Source organism: Poecilia formosa, unplaced genomic scaffold, assembly GCF_000485575.1.
Source record: "Poecilia formosa unplaced genomic scaffold, Poecilia_formosa-5.1.2 Scaffold176, whole genome shotgun sequence".
NCBI classification, from domain to species: Eukaryota; Metazoa; Chordata; class Actinopteri; order Cyprinodontiformes; family Poeciliidae; genus Poecilia; species Poecilia formosa.
The window spans coordinates 245,742-265,451 of NW_006800115.1; the positions used below are offsets into that span (position 1 = coordinate 245,742).

The following is a 19,710-nucleotide window of genomic DNA, read 5'->3' on the forward strand; positions in this document are numbered from 1 at the left end:
AAGATAAAATGAATGGTTATATCCCAGACATGGAAAACTGGGATGAACTCCATGCCATGATGGTCAGAATTTAGGTCTCATAGCATCTCAAGGTTCAACATTGCAGCCAGTGGGTTGAGGGACATGCAGCTTTATTTTGTAGCAATTCAAGAGCTTGTAAAATGTCCTTGGATGTTTTGAAAGGCGCTAACTAATAAAATGCATTATTACTATTATTATTATATAATGTCTGAAGATGAAGACTGAAGATTAAATAGTTTTTTGTTTTTATTTTTAATGACATCATTGCAATTATATTAAGATCTGGTTTAAAGCAAAAGCCTTTTGTCTAAGAGTCGTGTAAAAGTGTCATAAGTCTGCAACAATCAAAAAATGTAATCTGTATTAAACCAAACCTCAATGACAACTTCATTTAATATTGCATTCTAACCTAATTTAATCCCTTCATATTGCGTCGATTTAATTTGATGAAGATAAATTAGCAGAGAAACAATTTTTGGACCTTGTCTTGTTTTATGGAGAGTTCTGAAAAACTGAAAACCAAAAATAATAGATAAATAAATCTAAAGAAAATTAAAAAAATAATAATTTGAAGTAAAATCTCTATAAATCTGCTCTGAAATACAAAGTTTCATCAATCTCTCCCCCATTGTGGTTCCACAATATGATTTCATGGAATGTATGACTGAATCGAAATGATCTTTAATATAAGGTGCCTTTCACAACACTTGTTGTGAAATGGTGCTATAGAAATAAACTAAATTGAATGTAATTGTTTTCTCTGAGCAGGAGTTTGTCATAATCTTTCCAGTAAAAATAAATAAAATGTTATTTATTGAGCACAATAGTCAACAATATTCAGTTTAAAGTGAATTCAAGTTTGGCTGAAAACATTGTTTTTCTTGTGTATTTATTTATTTTTAGGTCAGTTCAGACATGCTATCATCTCTATTTCTGGACTTCACATTACATGCCTTGTAAAAGCTCTTCAAACAATCCTCTAAGTTAAAACAGCCATGATTTTGGGGTCATAAGTTCATTGTTGGCTGCAGTTGTTTTTTTTCCAAATTTAACCTGTGTATCATATTTTCATTGTTTAGACATATTTTCCACTAAGAAATGTTGAACCGAAAACTTTTTTAGGGTGTGTTTAACTTGATTATTAAACTTTCAGTGCCTGTTGTGTCATCTGATAAAAGATCTGTTCCATAGCTCGTCATTCTTGTGCCGGCAGAGTGGATGAGCCTGTCTGGGCAGCTAGATTTTTGTTGGGTTTTTTTCCCATTAGCTCCACCCAGATACTTGCTAGCTGCTAGGAAGGACTCTGATAAGCAGGTTTTCACTCAGGTGAGTTAGTGTTTTGTGTAACAAACAAAAAAATGGTAGGTTTTCTCTCTGCTAAGTTCCTGATTGTTTAAAGTTCTTGCTAAATTCTGACGATTTTATTGTTGTTTTTGTTCTCAGGAAAACTTGGACAGCTTGTATGAGAGGTGTTCACTGAACTAGAGTGGAGGAGCTTGTTAGTTATCTAGATCAACACAGGTGAGTTTCATTTGTAATTGAAACTTTTGATGGCTGAACTGTCTGTTGGTACAACTATGAAGATTATTTTATAGACATCAAGGTAATAGAAGACCTCTTGTTCTGTGTCTTTAACATATTCTTTTTTTCCCTCAGGGCTACTGGGGCAGTGGGGCCTATCTTAAATATCCTTGTTTCTTAATTAGTGAACCAAAGTGGCTCGCTAATCACTTAACTTGGTGAGTACATCCATTAAATTAACTCCTGTTGATTCCAAAAACTGTGAAACTTTTATTGTGTTGTGAAACACCTAAGTTCAGGTGAGACTGAGAGCATTGACCAAGGAACAGGGAAAATAAAACACAGTTCTGTAAAACAGCATTTTGCAATTACTTTGACAAGAACAGGAAAAATATTGGTACTTTCAAACTACAGTTACAAAAAGTGAAGGGAGAGGGGTTGCATTTGAGCAGTTTTAAAGTAAATCAAGTAATATCCAAGGATAATGTTTATAAAATATAAAAACTAGAAAGAGCTATGTGGATTTTTTTTTTTATAAAACCCGCATTTCCATGCAAATTCATGGAAATGAACTTGCATGTAGTTCATTTCCAACATTAATGAAGTTGTCATTTAAAGAATCTGCTATATCATAATCTAAGTATTATCAGGTTTTATCATAAAATTGACACAAAATTGTTTTTTAAAGTTAGATTTCAGTTACTTTAATTTAATTTGAAACCTTTTTCTGCAGTTCCAACGATTTTGTGTGCCTTTAATTGGTGGTATTCTAACTTTGTATTTCAGAGCAGATTTATAGAGATTTTACTTGAAATTAAATTTTTAATTTTCTTTAGATTTATCTATCTATTATTTTTGGTTTTCAGTTTTTCAGAACTCTCCATAAAACAAGACGAGGTCCAAAAATTGTTTCTCTGCTAATTTATCTTCATCAAATTAAACTGATGGACCATCAGGTGGGCAGTTCCCAGTCTGTCATCAGCTTTGATAAATCCCCTGCCAGCACATTCAAACCATCCCATTCACGGAATAACAGCACAGGTTCATCTAAACATTCAAAACAGGTAAGAAAAATAAATGTTTCCTTTGATTTGAACATATTCGATGAAAACCTGGGACCGAGAAATGTATCTTCAATTTTTTTTTTTTTTTTACAAAAAAAAATCTCACTCTAAGACTAATACACGTCTAGACCACTGTCATCTGTCCAAGTGACATTTATTTCAGAAGGCTTTATTAAGATGCCTTTGCCATTTATTCAGAGTACATGTTCTGTTTTAGAGAACATTGTTATTCTTCTGGCAAACCTTGCAAACAAGCTGTGTTGGTGATTTCTAAGTGTGCAGCCAAAGTTGTCGTCTCCCAACATGTATCATTTAGCTTTTTTGCAGTTTTACTGAGCTTTGCGCAGTGGGAGGTTAGGGTAATTTTCCTATTATTCCCTATTATGTACACCTCTGGGAATACTGGTTGCAGTCTATGTTTAATCTGGAGTGTAGTCAATGTAACTTGGGAAAAGATGCCATTACCAAACGGCTGGGTAATGGCCTCCATAAGCATGGGTAGGGATTTATTAGCACCATGCTTTCTGCTTACTCTTATACTTTGCTTTTTCCCCCCATGACTGCAAATAGATGGAGTATACCAGACTTGGATGTTTATTTTGTATCTGCTGAGATTTAGTCATGTGAGCTGTTCATAATAGAAGCTCTGTAAGATATGATTTAAAAGATCTCCAGAGCTATAAAGTTTCCAAAGACAGAAGTGACCACACAATCAGATGGTACTATTGATGGTACTGGTAGCAAAAAGCCTCAAAGTACATAATACAAAATATTGACCCACAATCAATGCCAAGGTTCCACTTTTGTGATACACATAATTTCTTCACTCTCTAAATGTTTTTTGTTAGTCTCGTAACTGGGAGGTTATGGAAGAAGCTTGCTCTGTTCCTGGTTCCTCTCTGGACCTCAGTATCCCTGGGATCTGTGAGGGTTACCTGATGAAGAGAAGAAAGTACCCACTGAAAGGCTGGCACAAGGTAATCGCTCGATTGGCTGCAATGTGTGTATATAGCTCCGTTTAGTGTCATCTAAGAATATATTGCAATTAAGAAAGCTGAGCCAAATGCATTCAAAAGGGAACTTATTGAATGCAATAAGGGAATTTAGGGAAAATAGTAAAAATAAACAGGCTTTCTCAGATTACAGTAGATATCTAAAGTGTGTATCACAAGTATATTTTGTTTTTCAGGGGTTAAATGCAGTAACCTGGTTGCATATTTATGCACAGTCATAAAGTAATACTTTGTTCAGTTTCTGCCATTTAGTGCATTTGTGTTCAGTTATCAAAAATGCTACATCTGACTAACCCAAAGTCAAGTTTGACACAATTTTTCTGACATTCATGCATTTGCATCCTTTATGATGTAGCAGAGAAGTTAGAGGATTAGGTCAGACAGATGCTTTATTTCTTCTGCAGGAAAAAATAAAAATGTTCTGCAGCTTCTTGGAAACTTAGTTTGTAACTTTTGTACTACTCCAGAACCAAGGTATGAAAATTGCTTTCTAAAAATGTTGGTAATTTTATGACTCTAATACAGCTTTGTTTAAATTAGGTCAAAATTTGCACATGCACATTTTGTATTTTATGGCAAAATACTTTATCTGATTAGATTCACAAAACTCAAAGAAAATCATGTTTCACTGACACACACAAACATGCAAGAGGCTGAGCTACACATTTTTTTAGAACATTGAATTTGCTAACCTCAACATTGTTCAGCCATTTTCTATTGATTCTTTTCTCTCTTTCAGAGATACTTCCTGCTGGAGCGGGGAGTTCTCAAATACTCAAAAACTCAACAAGATGTGAGTCAAAGCTCCTTGCACCACACTGAATCACATTATTGTTTGATTTTCAATATACTGTAGTCTAGTGGAAAAGATGAGCAAATTTGTTGTTTTGTTTAAGATTCAAAAAGGAAAGCTCCATGGTTCTCTTGACATCAGCATGGCTGTTATGTCTGTGAATAAGAAGTCCAAACGAATAGACCTTGATGCTGGAGACAATCTTTATCATCTTAAGGTACTGAAACATTTGTAACTGAGATATCTAAACTACTAACAACATGCCCCTTTTAAAATGTTTCACAAAAATCTAAATGTAGCACAGTTTTAAGCTAATCTGGCATTAGTCACTTGCCTCAGGTTCTCTATATTTCTCTCCTTTTCCATGTTAGACAAAGAACAGTGATATCTTCTACATCTGGCTGACGAAGCTGGGTGCCCATCGTCTTTTCAGAAAAAATGAAGCAATGAGTGTCCATCGTGGAGTTCTTCATGCTCTCTCCTTGAGCCAGAGTACCCTGCCAGTTGTGGGCACCATGACCCAACAAAGCCTATCAACTGTGAGTATAAATTATTGCAAAAGGTGATTGTCCCAAAAGTAATTTACCTTGGGTCATATATTTAAATCAGTTGCTAAAATTGCATAGATATTTTAAATTAAACCAGGAGTCAACCCTATATTTATAATCCAATTAGGTTTTATTCAGTTTCACTGAATAAAGCCCATCTGGGTTTCGGTGGTGAATGATTTCTTAAAGGATTCTTGTGTCTAATCGTAGTGTTCTTTTTATAAACCTATTGCATTTTGTATTCAGCTTTTCTTGATGGATTTTTATTATAATTCTTTGGTCTGGAAATAAATGTACATTGGGAAAAAGTTTTTGTTTGCAATTTTTTTTTTTTAGTTTAGTGGTCACAACAATTGTTTTTTTTCAATACATTTTTTATTCTCTCTATTTTGAGTTTAAAATTTCTATAAGGTCTTAAATATTTTAAAACGTGATAAAGATTTTCTTGGTGTTTAATGCCATTTTGTTGTCTAGCCTCATCACTACCCCAGCTCCGCATCAGCGGAAGGTCCTGAGATCATAAGCACTGCTCCTCCTGCCTCGTATCCAGGGGTAACCAACAAAGTGTCTGCTTGGCTGCAGCAGACCCACAACATTGATGCAACTTCCAATGGTAAAAAGCTTTACACCTTCATTAAGATGAATTGCCAGCAGTGAATTTACCATGGCTTTATTCTGTACTGGTTACTTTAATCTTTTACCTTTCATACTTCACTCGCTGTAACCAGACCTGGCTCGGAGTCAAGCAGAGCTGACAGAACTGGTTCAACTCATACAGCGACTACACTGGCTTGAAGGAAGCGTCCCTATCACAAATACTGACCTTGAGATGCGCATCAGTATGCAGGCAAGTACCCTGATCCCAACTTGTTAAATTTCTTGTAGTGGTGGTGTGATTGTGTTGTTTTTTGTTTTTTTTTTAAACTGGAAAAAGGCTATGTACCAAACCAATACATCGTGAAAAATTAGACTATTGCATAAAAGTACAATATTTCTTGCCAGTCTTCTCTGAAAATGAAAGCCATTTTATAGAGATTCATGACACAGAATACAATATTTCAAACTTATTTTTTGCAAATTTTGGTGTATAGGTGAAGATAACTTGAAATGAAAATACCACATTAGAGGGAAGCACAAACATCAGGCTTCTGGAAAGTTCTGAACGTTTCTATTCACCTAATACTCAGTGGGCCTCCTCTTGCACAAATTACTGCATCAAAGCACTGTGGCATGGAGGCCAGCAGCCTGTGGTTGTGTGTAGCTCTAATGGAGGCCCAGATGTCTGCCTTGCTGGCTCTGGTATCTCTTAACAGCCCCAGGATTATGTATGTGTGTGCATCCCAATATCTACATGCATGCAATATTGTATTGGAGAGCAGAGACTGAGATAAGCCTTTTAATTGTACAGAAACCATATCGGTTGCAACTGATACTCAAAACCTGAATAGAAAAGCTTCTAATGCTATAGAGAGTTATACATCTGTTTAAAATCATTTCCTTAATTGGTAAAGCTTTTGGCCAAATTAAACAGATGATGCAAAAATTGTAATACTTGGGTACTACAATTTAAAATGGACAATAAAATCTGTTTATTTCACACTACACAAGTCTGTGTATGGTTTTGTGCAATGTGAAGTTAAAACTGAATCTATCTTCAAATTAACTTTTGGGTGAATTTCCCTAAATTTACTTAATTTTTTTCTGTAGATTCAATATTTTTGAGTAAAAGAAATGATTTGTAGTTTTTGTTTGTTTCAAGAATCTCTTTCTAGAGAAACCCAAGAAGAAGTCTGGGAAGGTGGGTCACTCAAGAACTTTATCCCGTGTTGAAGCCATGGGTGGAATGGTAAGACTTTAGACATTCATGCTATCTGCAAGGAGGAATCATGCTACAGCAGACCTTTTCAGAACCAATATATTCATTTGATTTTTTCTCCCATTTTAATGGATTCATTCTTTTTCCCTTCCCCCCTCCACACTTTTTTTTCCGAGAGCAAGATTTTGTTTTTGCAAGTTTTTTTGTGTTTTTTTTACTTCTATTTAGGTTTCTACTGCTTCTAAAAACAGTTCATGTTCTTGAGGAAAATAAAACAAATGCCCAACTATTTTCTAGGAAGAAGTTCATGTTTTTAGAAAGCCATCAACTTTCAGAGCCATTTTTAGAAATGCTCTGTTGTTGCCACAGTTCTGCATGTTTTTCTTGTTCTTCAGAATCGGCACCAGAACCCTTTTCCTCCACTCCTAAGGCACCTTCTCACTTAATATCTTGTTGAACAACCTAACCAAATGGTTACATTATAAAGACTAACTGTCTTACCTCTCTTCAAAAAGAAGAGCCAAAAACTGTACACATTAGAGATGCTTTACAGGCTTTTAAAATCAGTGTTGTTGCTTTGTAATGGTCTAATTGGTTAGTATTTCTCTTTTTAGTGCAATTGTGCTGGAATCTAAAGTACAAAAAACACAACTTGGTGTCACATAATCTTCTAAAATACAAATTGGATGAAGAGAATTGAAGCTCTGCAAAATATGCTTTGCCTGTGGAAATTCACAAATATCTTCAAAACTAACTAATACTGAAACATTTAGAATAAATGGTGATGTTTATATACATAGAATACAATCTTATTCTGCCTCTTTTTTTGTTTTTCCTAGTTCACATCAAGCCATCTGAGTACAAACAGTTCCAACATGGCTGCATCAGTCCAGTCCATACCCGACTATGTTTACTCACAGCTGTCAAACCCTCAGGTAACCTCACCGGAGGCAAAGAAACTCCATCAAGACATTTGCTTGCTTTCTCAGAGGGGTAAGAGCTTTTACCTAACTTGTGTCACATAATATATCATTTTTTAAATGTTCACTGTAACATTTACATTTACTGAGACATTCTACAGAAGTTTGACTGGAGAATATGATTTATTCAAATAGATCAACACATATATGCATATTGTTTTCATATTAATACTTAACTGAAAAAGGCTAGTGTGATTAAAATCTTGTGAATGTTTTGTTGTAGTCTATGGTTCTCTGAAGTCCATTCATGAGGTTTTGACCTTGGAAAGGGAGAGAATGAGACGGGCTTGGACTAACCCTGATCTGAGGCAGAACACTTCTCAGCAGCTGGCGACACTGAGCTCCACATTGTCTGAGGTAACGGGGCCACACAAACGCAGAGCAGAGGCTAAAACTGTCAAACATGGAAACAAGAAGAAAAAAATATATTTATAGACAAGGAGGACTTGGCTTCCTTTGTGTCTTTGGGGTCAATATTATTACTGCATAGCTATTGTAAACAGTACAACTTTTGTCCATCTTTAAATGTATATAGTTTCAGTTGTACTGCTTGTGCTGGCCACACAGTATCGACCCTAAATACACAAAGGAAGCCAAGCCCTCCTCGTCTTTGGGAGGTTCTGTGTGAAACTGTTGAACAGGTTTGTGCTGTTTCTAGGCAGAAACACACCTCTCCCTTTGTTCAAGGAAAGGGAAGAGAAAATTTGACAGAAATGACTGTGACACATTGAAATGGACTGCCCTCATTTTTCATGTACATGCTGCTGCATGTTGGAACCTTCCATTCTTTGTTGCTGTGACTATGGGCTTTTACTATTTACCCTATCTGTGTATATGCAGTCAGGGAAAAGCGTATAATTTTAGTTCTGATTTGACATGTCAGGGCACAAAAAAAAAATCTAGCTTTTATTGGGTTTTAAAATCAAAATCAAGTACATGCAATGTACCCAAGTTGAATACAAAGAAGTCTAACTGATTAGGTTTTGTACAGTTTACATTCTACACGTCTCCCTCTCCCAGTCCTGTTTTGTAAAATGTGTGATTTAGCAGGGTGTGCTCTTCTCTTCCAGGACTTCTTTTTTTTTTTTTTTTTTTTTTTTTTTTGGTATAATTGACTTCCAAATTAACACCCACTGCTGAGACTCTTTTGACATCTATTTAGTTATCGTTTCTTCTGTTTCCTTGACATTTTTCTGCCTGTGCAGATGCTATGCCTCCATGACTTTGTGTCTATATGCATGTGCAGCTTGACAGCTTGACCAAAGTCAGATGAGACAGTGCAGAAGGAATCTTCAGTGGAACCAGACAAAAGTCTGGTTCCACTGAAGATTCCTTCTGCACTGTCTGTACAAATCAGGTTTGTACTGTTTTTGGTTAATCTTCAATTCTGAATTTGCTTCTACTCTTTTCATCTCAAAAATCTTTGCTGTGAAAGTAAAAGGTTTACTTCTTTCTGAGAAGATATTGCTGCATACACAGCTAAATTTACATCTATGTGACAATTTAATAGAGCTCCACCCGCTAAACATCTCTGCTTGGCGATTGGAGCAGAGATGCATGTAGATAGACGAAGCACAGCAGTATTCCTAAAAACTATTTATCAAACGGAGGAAAGCAGCATGAAACCTTTCAGTGAATGGGTTGGACCATTTTTATGGCTTCCAGTTAAATCTAAGGTTTGTACCCAAGTGCAAACCTTAGATTGGGCATATTTGATTCACATCAATCACATATGCCTAAATAAAGGATCTGTGTAACGATGAGCCCATTGTTTGTGTCTTTTTTTTATTTACTTGTGGGAAAAATAACAGGGAAGTTGGATTTTTTTTTTTGTCTGTGTGAATTGCATTTCACAAGAACCTGATTGCAGAAATCTAATTCATCTAGTTCCCTCCCACCACAGCACCTGTTTTAACCACAGAAGAAAAACTTAATGTCAAGTCAAGCTGCATCATGATTTCATTTTGTTCATATGAATCACAATAATCATCAGTCCATCAGTTTTCATTGAATCAAAATTATAGTTAAAAATAAAACTGGTGACCTTTCCTACAGAGGACACCATCTATGGCTCGTCACAGTCGTCGTGCTCCCTCAGTGGCAGAATCTACAGCAGAATATTTTGATGCCAGTGAGGTGATAATGTGTGAGACCTCCTCAGAGGCAGAGGCGTCGGATGAGTCTGGATTGAGTGACATCACTACTACCAGCAACTCTGAGCCTGAAGAAGGTCACTGTAAGTTTATTTATTCCCCCACTCCATTCTCAAACAAATGCTACTGTTGCCATCAATAGCTAATCTATAGATCAGTGTTTCTCCACCCTGGTCCTCACCCCCCCTGTCCTGCATGTTTTAGGTGTTTCCCTTCTGCCACACACCTGAATTCCATCTCTGGGTGATTAACAGGCTTCTGCAGCACTTGATGGTCATGCAATCATTTGAATCAGCTGTTCTGGAATAGAGGCACATCTAAAACATGCAGAGCAGGGGGGGCTGAGGACCAGGGTGGAGAAACACTGATCTAGATGGTAATAGAACCATAACATCCCCTCCCTTTAACCTTTTTCTCCTCTTTGTAGCTGCTGCCACTCTAAACTACAGAGAGAGTCTAAAAACAGCAACTGACAAACCCAGTCTGGTGCCCTCAGATACAGGTAATGAGATGACTTCTTTTGCCGTGGTTACAGCTAGCTCATGATATAGATCCATAAAATATGAAACTAAGATATAAATGTGAGTAAATTGGTTGTAAAGGAACTTGATGCAAAGTTTTCAGCAATTCCAATGTAAGACAGGAAAATCTGCAATTGTCAATTCCCGATTTATTCCCAAAAGTTATATCTAATTATGGATGCAATTAAATTTAAGGTTACAGAAATACTATATAATATTAAAATGTTTCTTTATATTATAAAAATAGTAAAAGTTTGCTTAATGCTTCGTTGCTGACAAACTGCAGCAACGACGCATGGTCATAATGCCATGACCATGCTTCGCGTCGGCCTCATCTTAACAAGTCCATCATGCAGGCACAGTGGTGTGAAAGTATTTGTCCCCTTTCTGGTTTCCAACATTTTTTTTGCATATTTGTCATACTTCAGTGTTTTCAAAACATCAAATATTAGTCAAAAGAACACAAGTAAAGACAAAATGGAGCTTTTAACAGAAGGGAAAAAAATATTCCCGCTTAACCTAAGAACTGGTTGGGCCAACCTTACCAACAACAACTGCAATCAAGCCTTTGTCTCTTCCATCTGTTGAGCAATTTTGCTCCACAAATCTTTGCAGAATTACTGTAATTTGACATTGGAGGGTTTTCAAGCACAAAAGGCTTTTTTTTTTAAGGTCACGCTACAGCACGTCAGGAATTTGTCTAGGCCACTTGTCGTTTTTTTTTTTTCCCTTCAGCGATTTAGATGTGGACCTGCTGGTTGTTTTGGATGATTGTCCTTATGCAGAACGTTTCAACCCGAGGTCAGGAACAGATGGCTGTAGAATCTTGCAGATTATTCATGCTTCCATTTATCACAAGTCTTCCAGGTCCTGAAGCAGCAAAACAGTCCCAGACCATCACTCTACCACTACCATATTTTACTGTTGGTATGATGTTCTTCTGAAATGCGATGTGACCTTTACACCAGATGTAATGTGACACGCACCTTCCAAAGAATTCAGAATTGTCAATTCACAGAATGTTTCTCCAAAAGTCTTGGTGGATTATAAAGATGTTTCTGGGAGAATTGAGACAAACCTTCAGGTTCTTTTTCAACAGTAGTTTTCATCTTTGAAGTCTACCATGCAGGCCATTTTTGCCCAGTCTCTTCTGATGGTGAGTAGCAGTGTCTAACCTTAACTGAGACAAGTGAGGCCAGCAGTTCCTTAGATCAGTGACTGCCCTGCATGTTTTAGGTATTTCTTTGCTTCAGTCCAGCTGATTTCAATCGATGACTGATTAACAGCCATTTGTTGAATCAGTCGAATCAGGCACATTAAAGCAGGGAAACCTCTAAAACATGTAGGACAGTGTGCCTTGAGGACCTGGGTTGGGAAACACTGCCTTAGATGATGTTGTGGGGACTTTTGTCACCTCTTGGATGAGGCGACGCTGAGCTCTTGGTGTAGGTTTGGTCACCCAGCCTTCTGGGAAGGTTCACCACTGTTCCATGTTTTTGCTGTTTGTGAGTAATGGTTCTCACTGGGGTTTGCTGGAATGCCAAAGTGTTAGAAACAGCTGGGGAGACCTTTCCAGACCGATGGATCTCAATTACTTTCTATCATTTATTCAAAATTTCTGTGGATCTCAGCACAACGTCTAACTTTTGAGGACCTGCCTCAGCGTCTGAGGCGGGTCCTAATTAAGTGATGTCTTTACTGAGAAGAAGTGTGGCAGTGGCTAGGATGATTAACCTCAACTAGGTTATGCAGGGATGGAGAGCTGTAGACGGGTCTCAACCTGTTTTATCCTGTTCTCTGTTAGATTGTTAGGCCTCCATCTTGGTTCCATTTGGGTGGACCTCGATACATTGGGTCAAAGCCAGTTCAAGACTCAAAACTTGACTCCCTTTTATCTTCACAAACGACAAATTGAATGTCAATTAAAAGCAACATCAGTGCACATCTGTATTCCACCATCTCAGGAAAAAATGCAATATGATGATTGCTAATGACCTTGAAATCTTGTTGTAGGTGACTGTTTACAACACCAAATGGCAATTGCTCCTATCATTTAAGAGTGCGTCTATTAATTTGTGGTCTAGCTTTTGCTGATCAAAAACCTGACCACAGAACTATTAGATTTTCTTTTAAAACCATGCAGAATTTGGAGAAGGGGGATGGGGGGCGGGTATGCAGAGCAACTTTTAAATTTTGTCCACCATCAGGATTAACAATGTGAACTTGCAAAGTGAGTGGAATGACATCTAGTTTTACTAGGCATTTATAGTGGACATAAGGAAAAGTGAGTAGCAGTGTCTAATTTACTAACATCAACCTTTGGGCAAATGTGACAACTAATCTGTGTTCAAATACTTATTTAACCCCTAAAGCCTGAGCATTCCTGGAACCAGGGCAATTCAGCATATCCACCTACAAAATCAGTCCAATTTCAAAGGAAAAAACAAACTTGTTTGCTAAACCCACATACCTGAAAAAACGCACAGCAATACTGATTTAGCCACACATGTAACCTTTTAAGGCACAAACTTTGCTCTTTCCAAGTTTACCAGTGTTGCTGCTGTAGAAACAAAATTCACTGAGCCAGCAGCCGATGAAGAGGAAAAATGAAGTTTTTTTTCAAGCCAAAAACATAAATTCACTCTTGCCGTTGAAGTTTTATGGTCATAATCCATGTCCATCTCTTCTCCATGTGATTCTTGACTGTTTTGGGCTTTTTCTGTCACTTGTTCACAACATGAGTTTTGGAAATCCCACAGATATTGATGGTTTTTGGAATTTCTCTTTTATGAGGCAATTTGCATGCCTGTATGGACCAATAATAATATTAAAATGCCTAATAATTTATTTCCAGGATTAAAACTTACTTTAAAAACAGTAAGTTTTTAAAGTTTTTTTTTGTTGCTTTTATTCAGATCATATATAGATTTATTTTTTTATGACAACTTCATTAGCTTACTCGGTAACACTTTATTTGAAGGGGGGTGAATAAGACTGACATGACACTGTCATAAACATGACATAACATGTCATGAACATCAATAAGCCTTCATGAATATTTATGACTGTCATAAAGCGTCATTCGGTAAATTATGACAATTTTAATACAAAGTTGACATTATTCAAAATGTCTTTGACAACTTGACATTAACCAGGAAATCATTACTGTTTAAACTTTACCTTTAATAACATAAAGTTACCTATTTTTTAAAAGTGCAATCAGTAATACTTTTATAACAAATTTATGTCAGTAATGATTTCTTGGTTAATCTCAAGTTGTCATAACAAAAACATTTTGAATAATGTCAACTTTGTATTAAAAGTGTCATAATTTACCGAATGACGCTTTATGACAACAGTCATAAATATTCATGAAGGCTTATTGATGTTCATGACAGGTGTTTATGACATGTTTATTACAGTGTCATGTCAGTCTTATTCAACCCCCTTCAAATAAAGTGTTACTGCTTACTCTTACTGTTTTTTTTTATTTATCATACATGATTGTACAATGTATGACGGCATTTAATAGCTTAAATATTCCTTTATTGTGACAATTTAACAACAAGGTTTTGTTTTAGAAATGAACTTTTTCCATTAATTTTTGCATTTTGTGGTGTTGGTGTCAGAAGGTCTGGTCTTGGTTTGGCCTTGACCTTAGACGGTGCGGTCCTGGTCCGAACTGGTTTTGACTCTCTGCAGTTGTCTTGACAGCTGAGGGGCAATCACTCTTTTCACATTTTTTAAAATGAACATATTAATTTAAAAACGTTTTTTGTGTTTACTTGTGTTGTTTTTGACTAATACTTAAATTGATTTATTTCTGAAACACTCGAGAAACAAACATGCAAAAACAGGAAATCACACCGCCTTTCCATGCCAGTACATGGCCATGACAATAGAGACTCTATATTTTTGTGGTTTTGACCAAGAAAAACTGAGGTCTGAAAATTGATCTTTGCAGTAGAAATATCAAAATGCTTAAAATACTTTGTTTTTCAACCTAAAATGAAATGCAAAATAGTGAGATATTTGCATTGTACTCACTGACAAATGGAAAACGGGTTTTAATCTGAAGTCTTTCTAAACAGGATGTGTGCTCACAGCACTTTGAATATAGATTGATATTCAAATGTCATCTATAGATAAAATGACCTTACCTTACAGAAAATTCTCTCTGTTTTGGAGATGAAGTTCAGTTTATTTCTTTTTTTTGTTTTTGCCAAAGAAAAAAATGTTAGCTACACAGTAATTGTAATTTCAAAACAGAAGTGCACTTAGAGCTTGTAAATGACAAACTGAGTTTAATGTAGATACAAAAATGTCTTTGCACATGTACTGTACAGATGTTTTCCCCAGGTAGCATTCAGGTAATTCCAATTGATACAAAATATTCTTCCCTGTCAGTTGATGGTGCAAAAATGTTATGGTTTTGGTTACTACACAGCTACTTAAGTAGCTGTGTAGTAACAAACTGTTAGTACCCTAACCACCATTTTATTGGTGGTTAGTGGAGGGTCACTTCTAGCAGAGGCAAGAGTAGGTTTCCATACTCTCATGGGTTGAATATTAGGACCATTAGATTTCTTAGTGGTCATTTGGTACAAATGACCACTGATCTGAACTGATTTTTCATTGGAAAAATATAAAATTTTAAAAAATATCTGAAATTTTACCTGAAAGTCGGTCTGTATTTTTATATCACAGTTGATCCCTAGAAACAAAAGTAGTTAGATCTATTGTAAACTGTGAAAATGTATTTTCTCTGAAAATGAAGTAACTTTTTAGAAGTCTAAGTATGAATGAAAACTCCCCAAATTTGGCTCGATCTTGCATGAAATTAGTTTTGTCTCTTTAGAAATGGCTCCACAAATCCCTCAGCCATTTCAAAACACCTTCCTCAATTGGCTGACTTTATTATAGAGGTATGAAATTTGTAGAACTTCCCAAGACCTATGTAGATGTTGCTGTAGACGACAAAATGCAGCAAGCATTGTTTTGTATGAACTACTACTGAAGCAACACTAAACTGCTCTGAACAGTTGAAAATAATGAAAATGCTGCTTTTGCTTCTTTCCAAAAGCAGTAAAAACATGAGAAAGTTTAACTTGTTGCATCTGTTCGTCTGCTAATCTAAATACCATGACTGGAGGTCCAACAATTTGTCAATGTAACTGATATATATATTTTTTTCCAATTCCATTTTTCGTTTCGAGTAGCCCTTTATAAGTCACTGCCTATCTGCCGTTCCTGTCTTCCAACATTCCAGGGCGTCGCACCACTCTCCCTTCCCCCTGCGCAGACAACAGTCACATTGGCATTATGACCATCCTGTACAATAACATTGGCAAGGACTTGTCCAGAGTGTCAATGCCAGTGGCTCTTAATGAGCCATTGTCTTTGCTTCAAAGACTTAGTGAAGAGCTGGAGTACTCTGAGCTGCTGGACATTGCCAATAATACCGATGACCCATATCAAAGAATGGTGAGTTTAGTTTTCTTCAATTCATGAAAGTAAATTATAGTCTATTGATGATTAATAGCTCTAAATGTTCCTAGGTATATGTGGCAGCATTTTCCATTTCTGGCTATGCCTGGGCATCTTGGAGAAATCGCTACAAACCATTCAACCCCGTCCTTGGAGAAACCTATGAGAATCACAGGGAAGACAGGGGATTCTACTACATCAGTGAACAAGTAATAATCAGTGAAGTGATAACTGACTTATTGTCTGTTTAAGAAAAAATTAAAATGCTGTTTTTTATATTTTGTTAGGTTAGCCATCATCCACCAATCTCAGCCTGTCATGCAGAGTCAGAAAATTTCACTTTCTGGCAAGGTAGGAGCTGAGTATTTATTGTGTGATAAATATACCTGACATATTAAGTAAGTAAATGTTTTTTCTTTTTTTTTTATTATATCTGTTCGTAGATCAGAGATGGAAAAACAAGTTTTGGGGAAAGTCGGTGGAGATAATCTCCTCTGGTCTGGTCAACGTTACGCTCCCAAAGTGAGTCGCAGCTGATCAGAAATTTGACTAACTAAATTTGACTATGTGGCTCTTCTGTTTTACACAGCTGTGTTTGTTTGCAACCAACAAATAACAGGTAGAACTGCAGAGCTGTTGCTTGCATTGATGAATGCAAGCAACAGCTCAAATATATAGCTAGTCGTTTCAAATGGTCATCACCTGTCCTGCCATTTGAAACGACTAGCTATATATTTGAGTTAAAGTTTAGTTTTCGAACAAAGCTGGAAAAGGTTTGTAACATTCTGGTGTGATCATTTTTATTGGTGGTTAGTGGAGAGTCACTTCTAGCAGAGGCAAGAGTAGGTTTCCATACTCTCATGGGTCAAATATCCTTAGTAGTATATTAGATTTCTTTTAACAAATCTTTACCAACACTGAATCAGATTTTTTTTCTGAATGCCCAGAATCTGCTAAATTCATTGGCAACTGCTGTGTGAGGTTTACTTGAAGGCTTTTCAGAAAGAAACAAAAGGTCTCGTCACAACACGAGGAAAAAGTGTGGCTGGCAGTGTGTGGGGGGACACTGACGAGGGGCCACAGCTGAACATGGCTGACCTCGCATTGTAGCTCCAAAACCTGGCATAAAAAAACCTCCCAAAAAGAAAGGTGATTAAAATCTTGGCCCAAGTCTGAGCTCATATGATGAAAATGTTTGACTTGGCAGGTAAGAAGAAAAACATGAGGGACTCTGAAACTTTGATTAAAGCTGCCTACACTTTTAAGCCTAATGGATCAATTGTGCAGCATCTCATTATTGGATGCACATTTTAGGGGAAATGTACATGAAGTCAAAAATGTTGTAGGAATATCGATAACAACCAAATTAAATGCATGTAGGTATGGGGATCACTATGAGTGGAATAAGGCCGTCACCTGCATCCACAATGTACTGAGCCAACAGCGCTGGTTGGAGCATTATGGGGAGGTGGTCATCAGAAACACAAAGAGTGATGAATGCACCTGCAAGATGACCTTTGTCAAGGCAAGATGTTGTCATGTATGCACATTTCTGTTTCCTGTAACTGACTCTAGCCATGACTTATCAGATTCCTCTTCTTTTTCCTTTAGTCTCGGTATTGGAGCTCAGAGAACAGTAAGAATGAGATTCAGGGAGTTGTTTTGGACCGGGCTGGAGAGGTGGTTCATCGTTTTGGAGGCTTCTGGCATGAAGGCATTTTTTGTGACACTATGGCCACACCAACATGCATCTGGAAACCTAGTGAGAACAATATGTTTGCAATAAAGTCCTGAAGATGTGGTGAAAGTACTATTAGAGCTATAAAGAAATATTTAGACAACTCTAACTTCCTTCTATCTAGTGCTTCTTTCACGAAAGATTGAACTAAACACATTTTCATTTATCAAAATTGGTTAATTCTTACGGTCTATAATGTTTTTTTTCCCGTCCAGATGTACAGCCTGATGACCACTTCCAGTACTATGGTTTCTCACGCTATGCCAGAGAACTAAATGAAATGAGTGCGGACTTGGAAATCATCCTCCCCCCTACAGACACGCGCTTTCGCCCAGACCAAAGGTAATGAGCAACTTTTAGATTTCATTTTAAAACATATATTGTTGAAGTTCTTTTGTGCAGTTTGAAAACCTCCATTCCACTCATTGTCGTACAGGCTCTTGGAGGAGGGGAAAGTGGCTGAGGCGGATAAAAAGAAAGATCAGGTGGAAGAAAAGCAAAGGGACAGGAGGAAGGAAATGGACAAGAGAGGAGAGGAGCACATCCCTAGGTTCTTCAGGTTAGAAACAAAAATTCTGATTTATAATCATTCAAGTACAGTTTATTAATGACAACTAGCACCAAAGGATTGCAATGAAACAGAGAAAAATAAACAAATGCAATTTAGACATCAGAGTTCAGACCTAACCTGTAGCCTTGAAGACTGTTCAGTATTTTAAGAGGGAGAAAAGGACAAGTATCTGTTTCAGCTGGTAGGTTGAAACTAGATTTTAAGTACAGTTTCTAATGATAAAGATTCAACATACAATCTTACAAACCTGTGCTCTTCTAAAGCAAACTGGATTGTTTTTGTTTTTCTTTGGGTCATATTAGAATGCATGGATTTTTCATATTCTACAATGCTCAGGCCTAATATGTGTTATAGGTGTTTTGTGCCAGGGCCCAATAAAGGGAGACAAAACCATTAATTTAAATTGTTTTTAGCAATTTAGACATTCCAATTGGGTTGTTTTATAAGCTGTTAAAAAAAATCAAGACCCAGAAATAAAAGTAGTAATAAGAATTCAGAGTAGCCCCATTTTTAAAAAAATTGCCAAGACTTTCTTGATGTGAATATTTACCTGTAGATGTTAAGAAAGTTGCTTCATGTGGTTACAGCTGACACCTCAGTCTGCTGTCAGAAGGGTGTAGAAAACATATTCATGAGTTTTTGACATGAAAGGAAAAGAAACTTTATTCTAGATCAGAACAAAACTTTTAATACAATGTTGATTTTGGGAATTCATTATAGTTAAGATTATTAAAATTTCTTGACAAGTTTTGTGTTTTTGTTTTCCAGAAAAGTGGTTGATGAGGCTGGGAGAGAGGTGTGGCTTTACAATGGAACTTACTGGAAGATTCGCCAAGATCCAGGTTTTTCGAAGACTGAAAATCTAGACTTGTGGTAGAATACTGAAGCTGGCCTAAAATCCCATAGGACATGAAATGAATCCAGTGAGGCACATCACTGTGATGCTCTGTAGACAAACGGAGATTGTGTTCGCTCTATTACATTTAGAATCAGGATAGCATGACTGTTTATAAAAACATGAATTAATCTTTTGTATAAAACTTAGAGGGGAGATGCAACAATGAAACCAATTAACCAAATGATCTTCCGTTTAAAGCGTCTGTAAAGGAGCCTTTTTTTTTTTTTTTTCCACTAAACTTGTCCATCTTTATGTCTGATCTTAAAATCATAGAGAACACATTTTACTTTCAGGTTTAAAATGTCTAGGCCAGGACACTTGCACTACAGCAGAATCTGCTGAGCTGCACTATTTTATTTTTTCTCCTTCAGTGGGTCCTGCAAATATATATATATAAGGTTGATGTGTGTTATATTTTATTTCATTTGGTTGTGGAATTATCGTTTTGTGGTAATTTGGGTTATGTTGTATATATTCAAGCCTTATTAGTCATTTTGCTTGAATAAATGGAAATACTAGAATTATTTGCAACACATTTGCTCTTAGCTGTTGTAGCTTTTACCAAAGTTAAATTTTTGCAAAAAAA

At 36.5% G+C, this 19,710-nt stretch overlaps 1 protein-coding gene across 3 annotated transcripts; it reads left to right on the forward strand.

Annotated features, from left to right (window-relative positions):
• The first annotated feature begins 1,161 nt into the window (after positions 1–1,161).
• On the forward strand, positions 1,162–19,710 carry LOC103147236 (oxysterol-binding protein-related protein 6-like). Of its 3 annotated transcripts, none has more exons than XM_007565477.2 (24): positions 1,162–1,347; positions 1,465–1,542; positions 1,678–1,760; positions 2,409–2,606; positions 3,455–3,583; positions 4,359–4,412; positions 4,516–4,629; positions 4,784–4,951; positions 5,435–5,573; positions 5,689–5,807; positions 6,720–6,758; positions 7,616–7,769; positions 7,980–8,113; positions 9,812–9,992; positions 10,337–10,411; positions 15,700–15,914; positions 15,989–16,126; positions 16,205–16,268; positions 16,361–16,439; positions 17,298–17,442; positions 17,529–17,679; positions 17,871–17,997; positions 18,092–18,214; positions 18,995–19,710. In XM_007565477.2, the coding sequence occupies exons 4-24, from the start codon at positions 2,487–2,489 to the stop codon at positions 19,101–19,103; spliced, it is 2,577 nt and encodes an 858-aa protein (XP_007565539.1). In that variant the 5' UTR covers positions 1,162–1,347; positions 1,465–1,542; positions 1,678–1,760; positions 2,409–2,486; the 3' UTR covers positions 19,104–19,710. The 3 variants fall into 3 exon arrangements, with proteins under 3 accessions (XP_007565539.1, XP_007565537.1, XP_007565538.1); XM_007565475.2 differs by having other exon boundaries at positions 1,164–1,347; positions 6,720–6,806; XM_007565476.2 differs by lacking the exon at positions 1,162–1,347 and adding an exon at positions 1,364–1,382 and having other exon boundaries at positions 6,720–6,806.

Bases quoted from the DNA above. Each gene is read 5' to 3' on its own strand.
- LOC103147236 (XM_007565475.2), top strand. From the start codon at position 2,487: ATGGACCATCAGGTGGGCAGTTCCCAGTCTGTCATCAGCTTTGATAAA. The intron at 16,440-17,297 runs GTGAGTCGCAGC...AAATGCATGTAG, and splicing joins GTCAACGTTACGCTCCCAAA to GTATGGGGATCACTATGAGT. The intron at 18,215-18,994 runs GTTAGAAACAAA...TTTGTTTTCCAG, and splicing joins CACATCCCTAGGTTCTTCAG to AAAAGTGGTTGATGAGGCTG.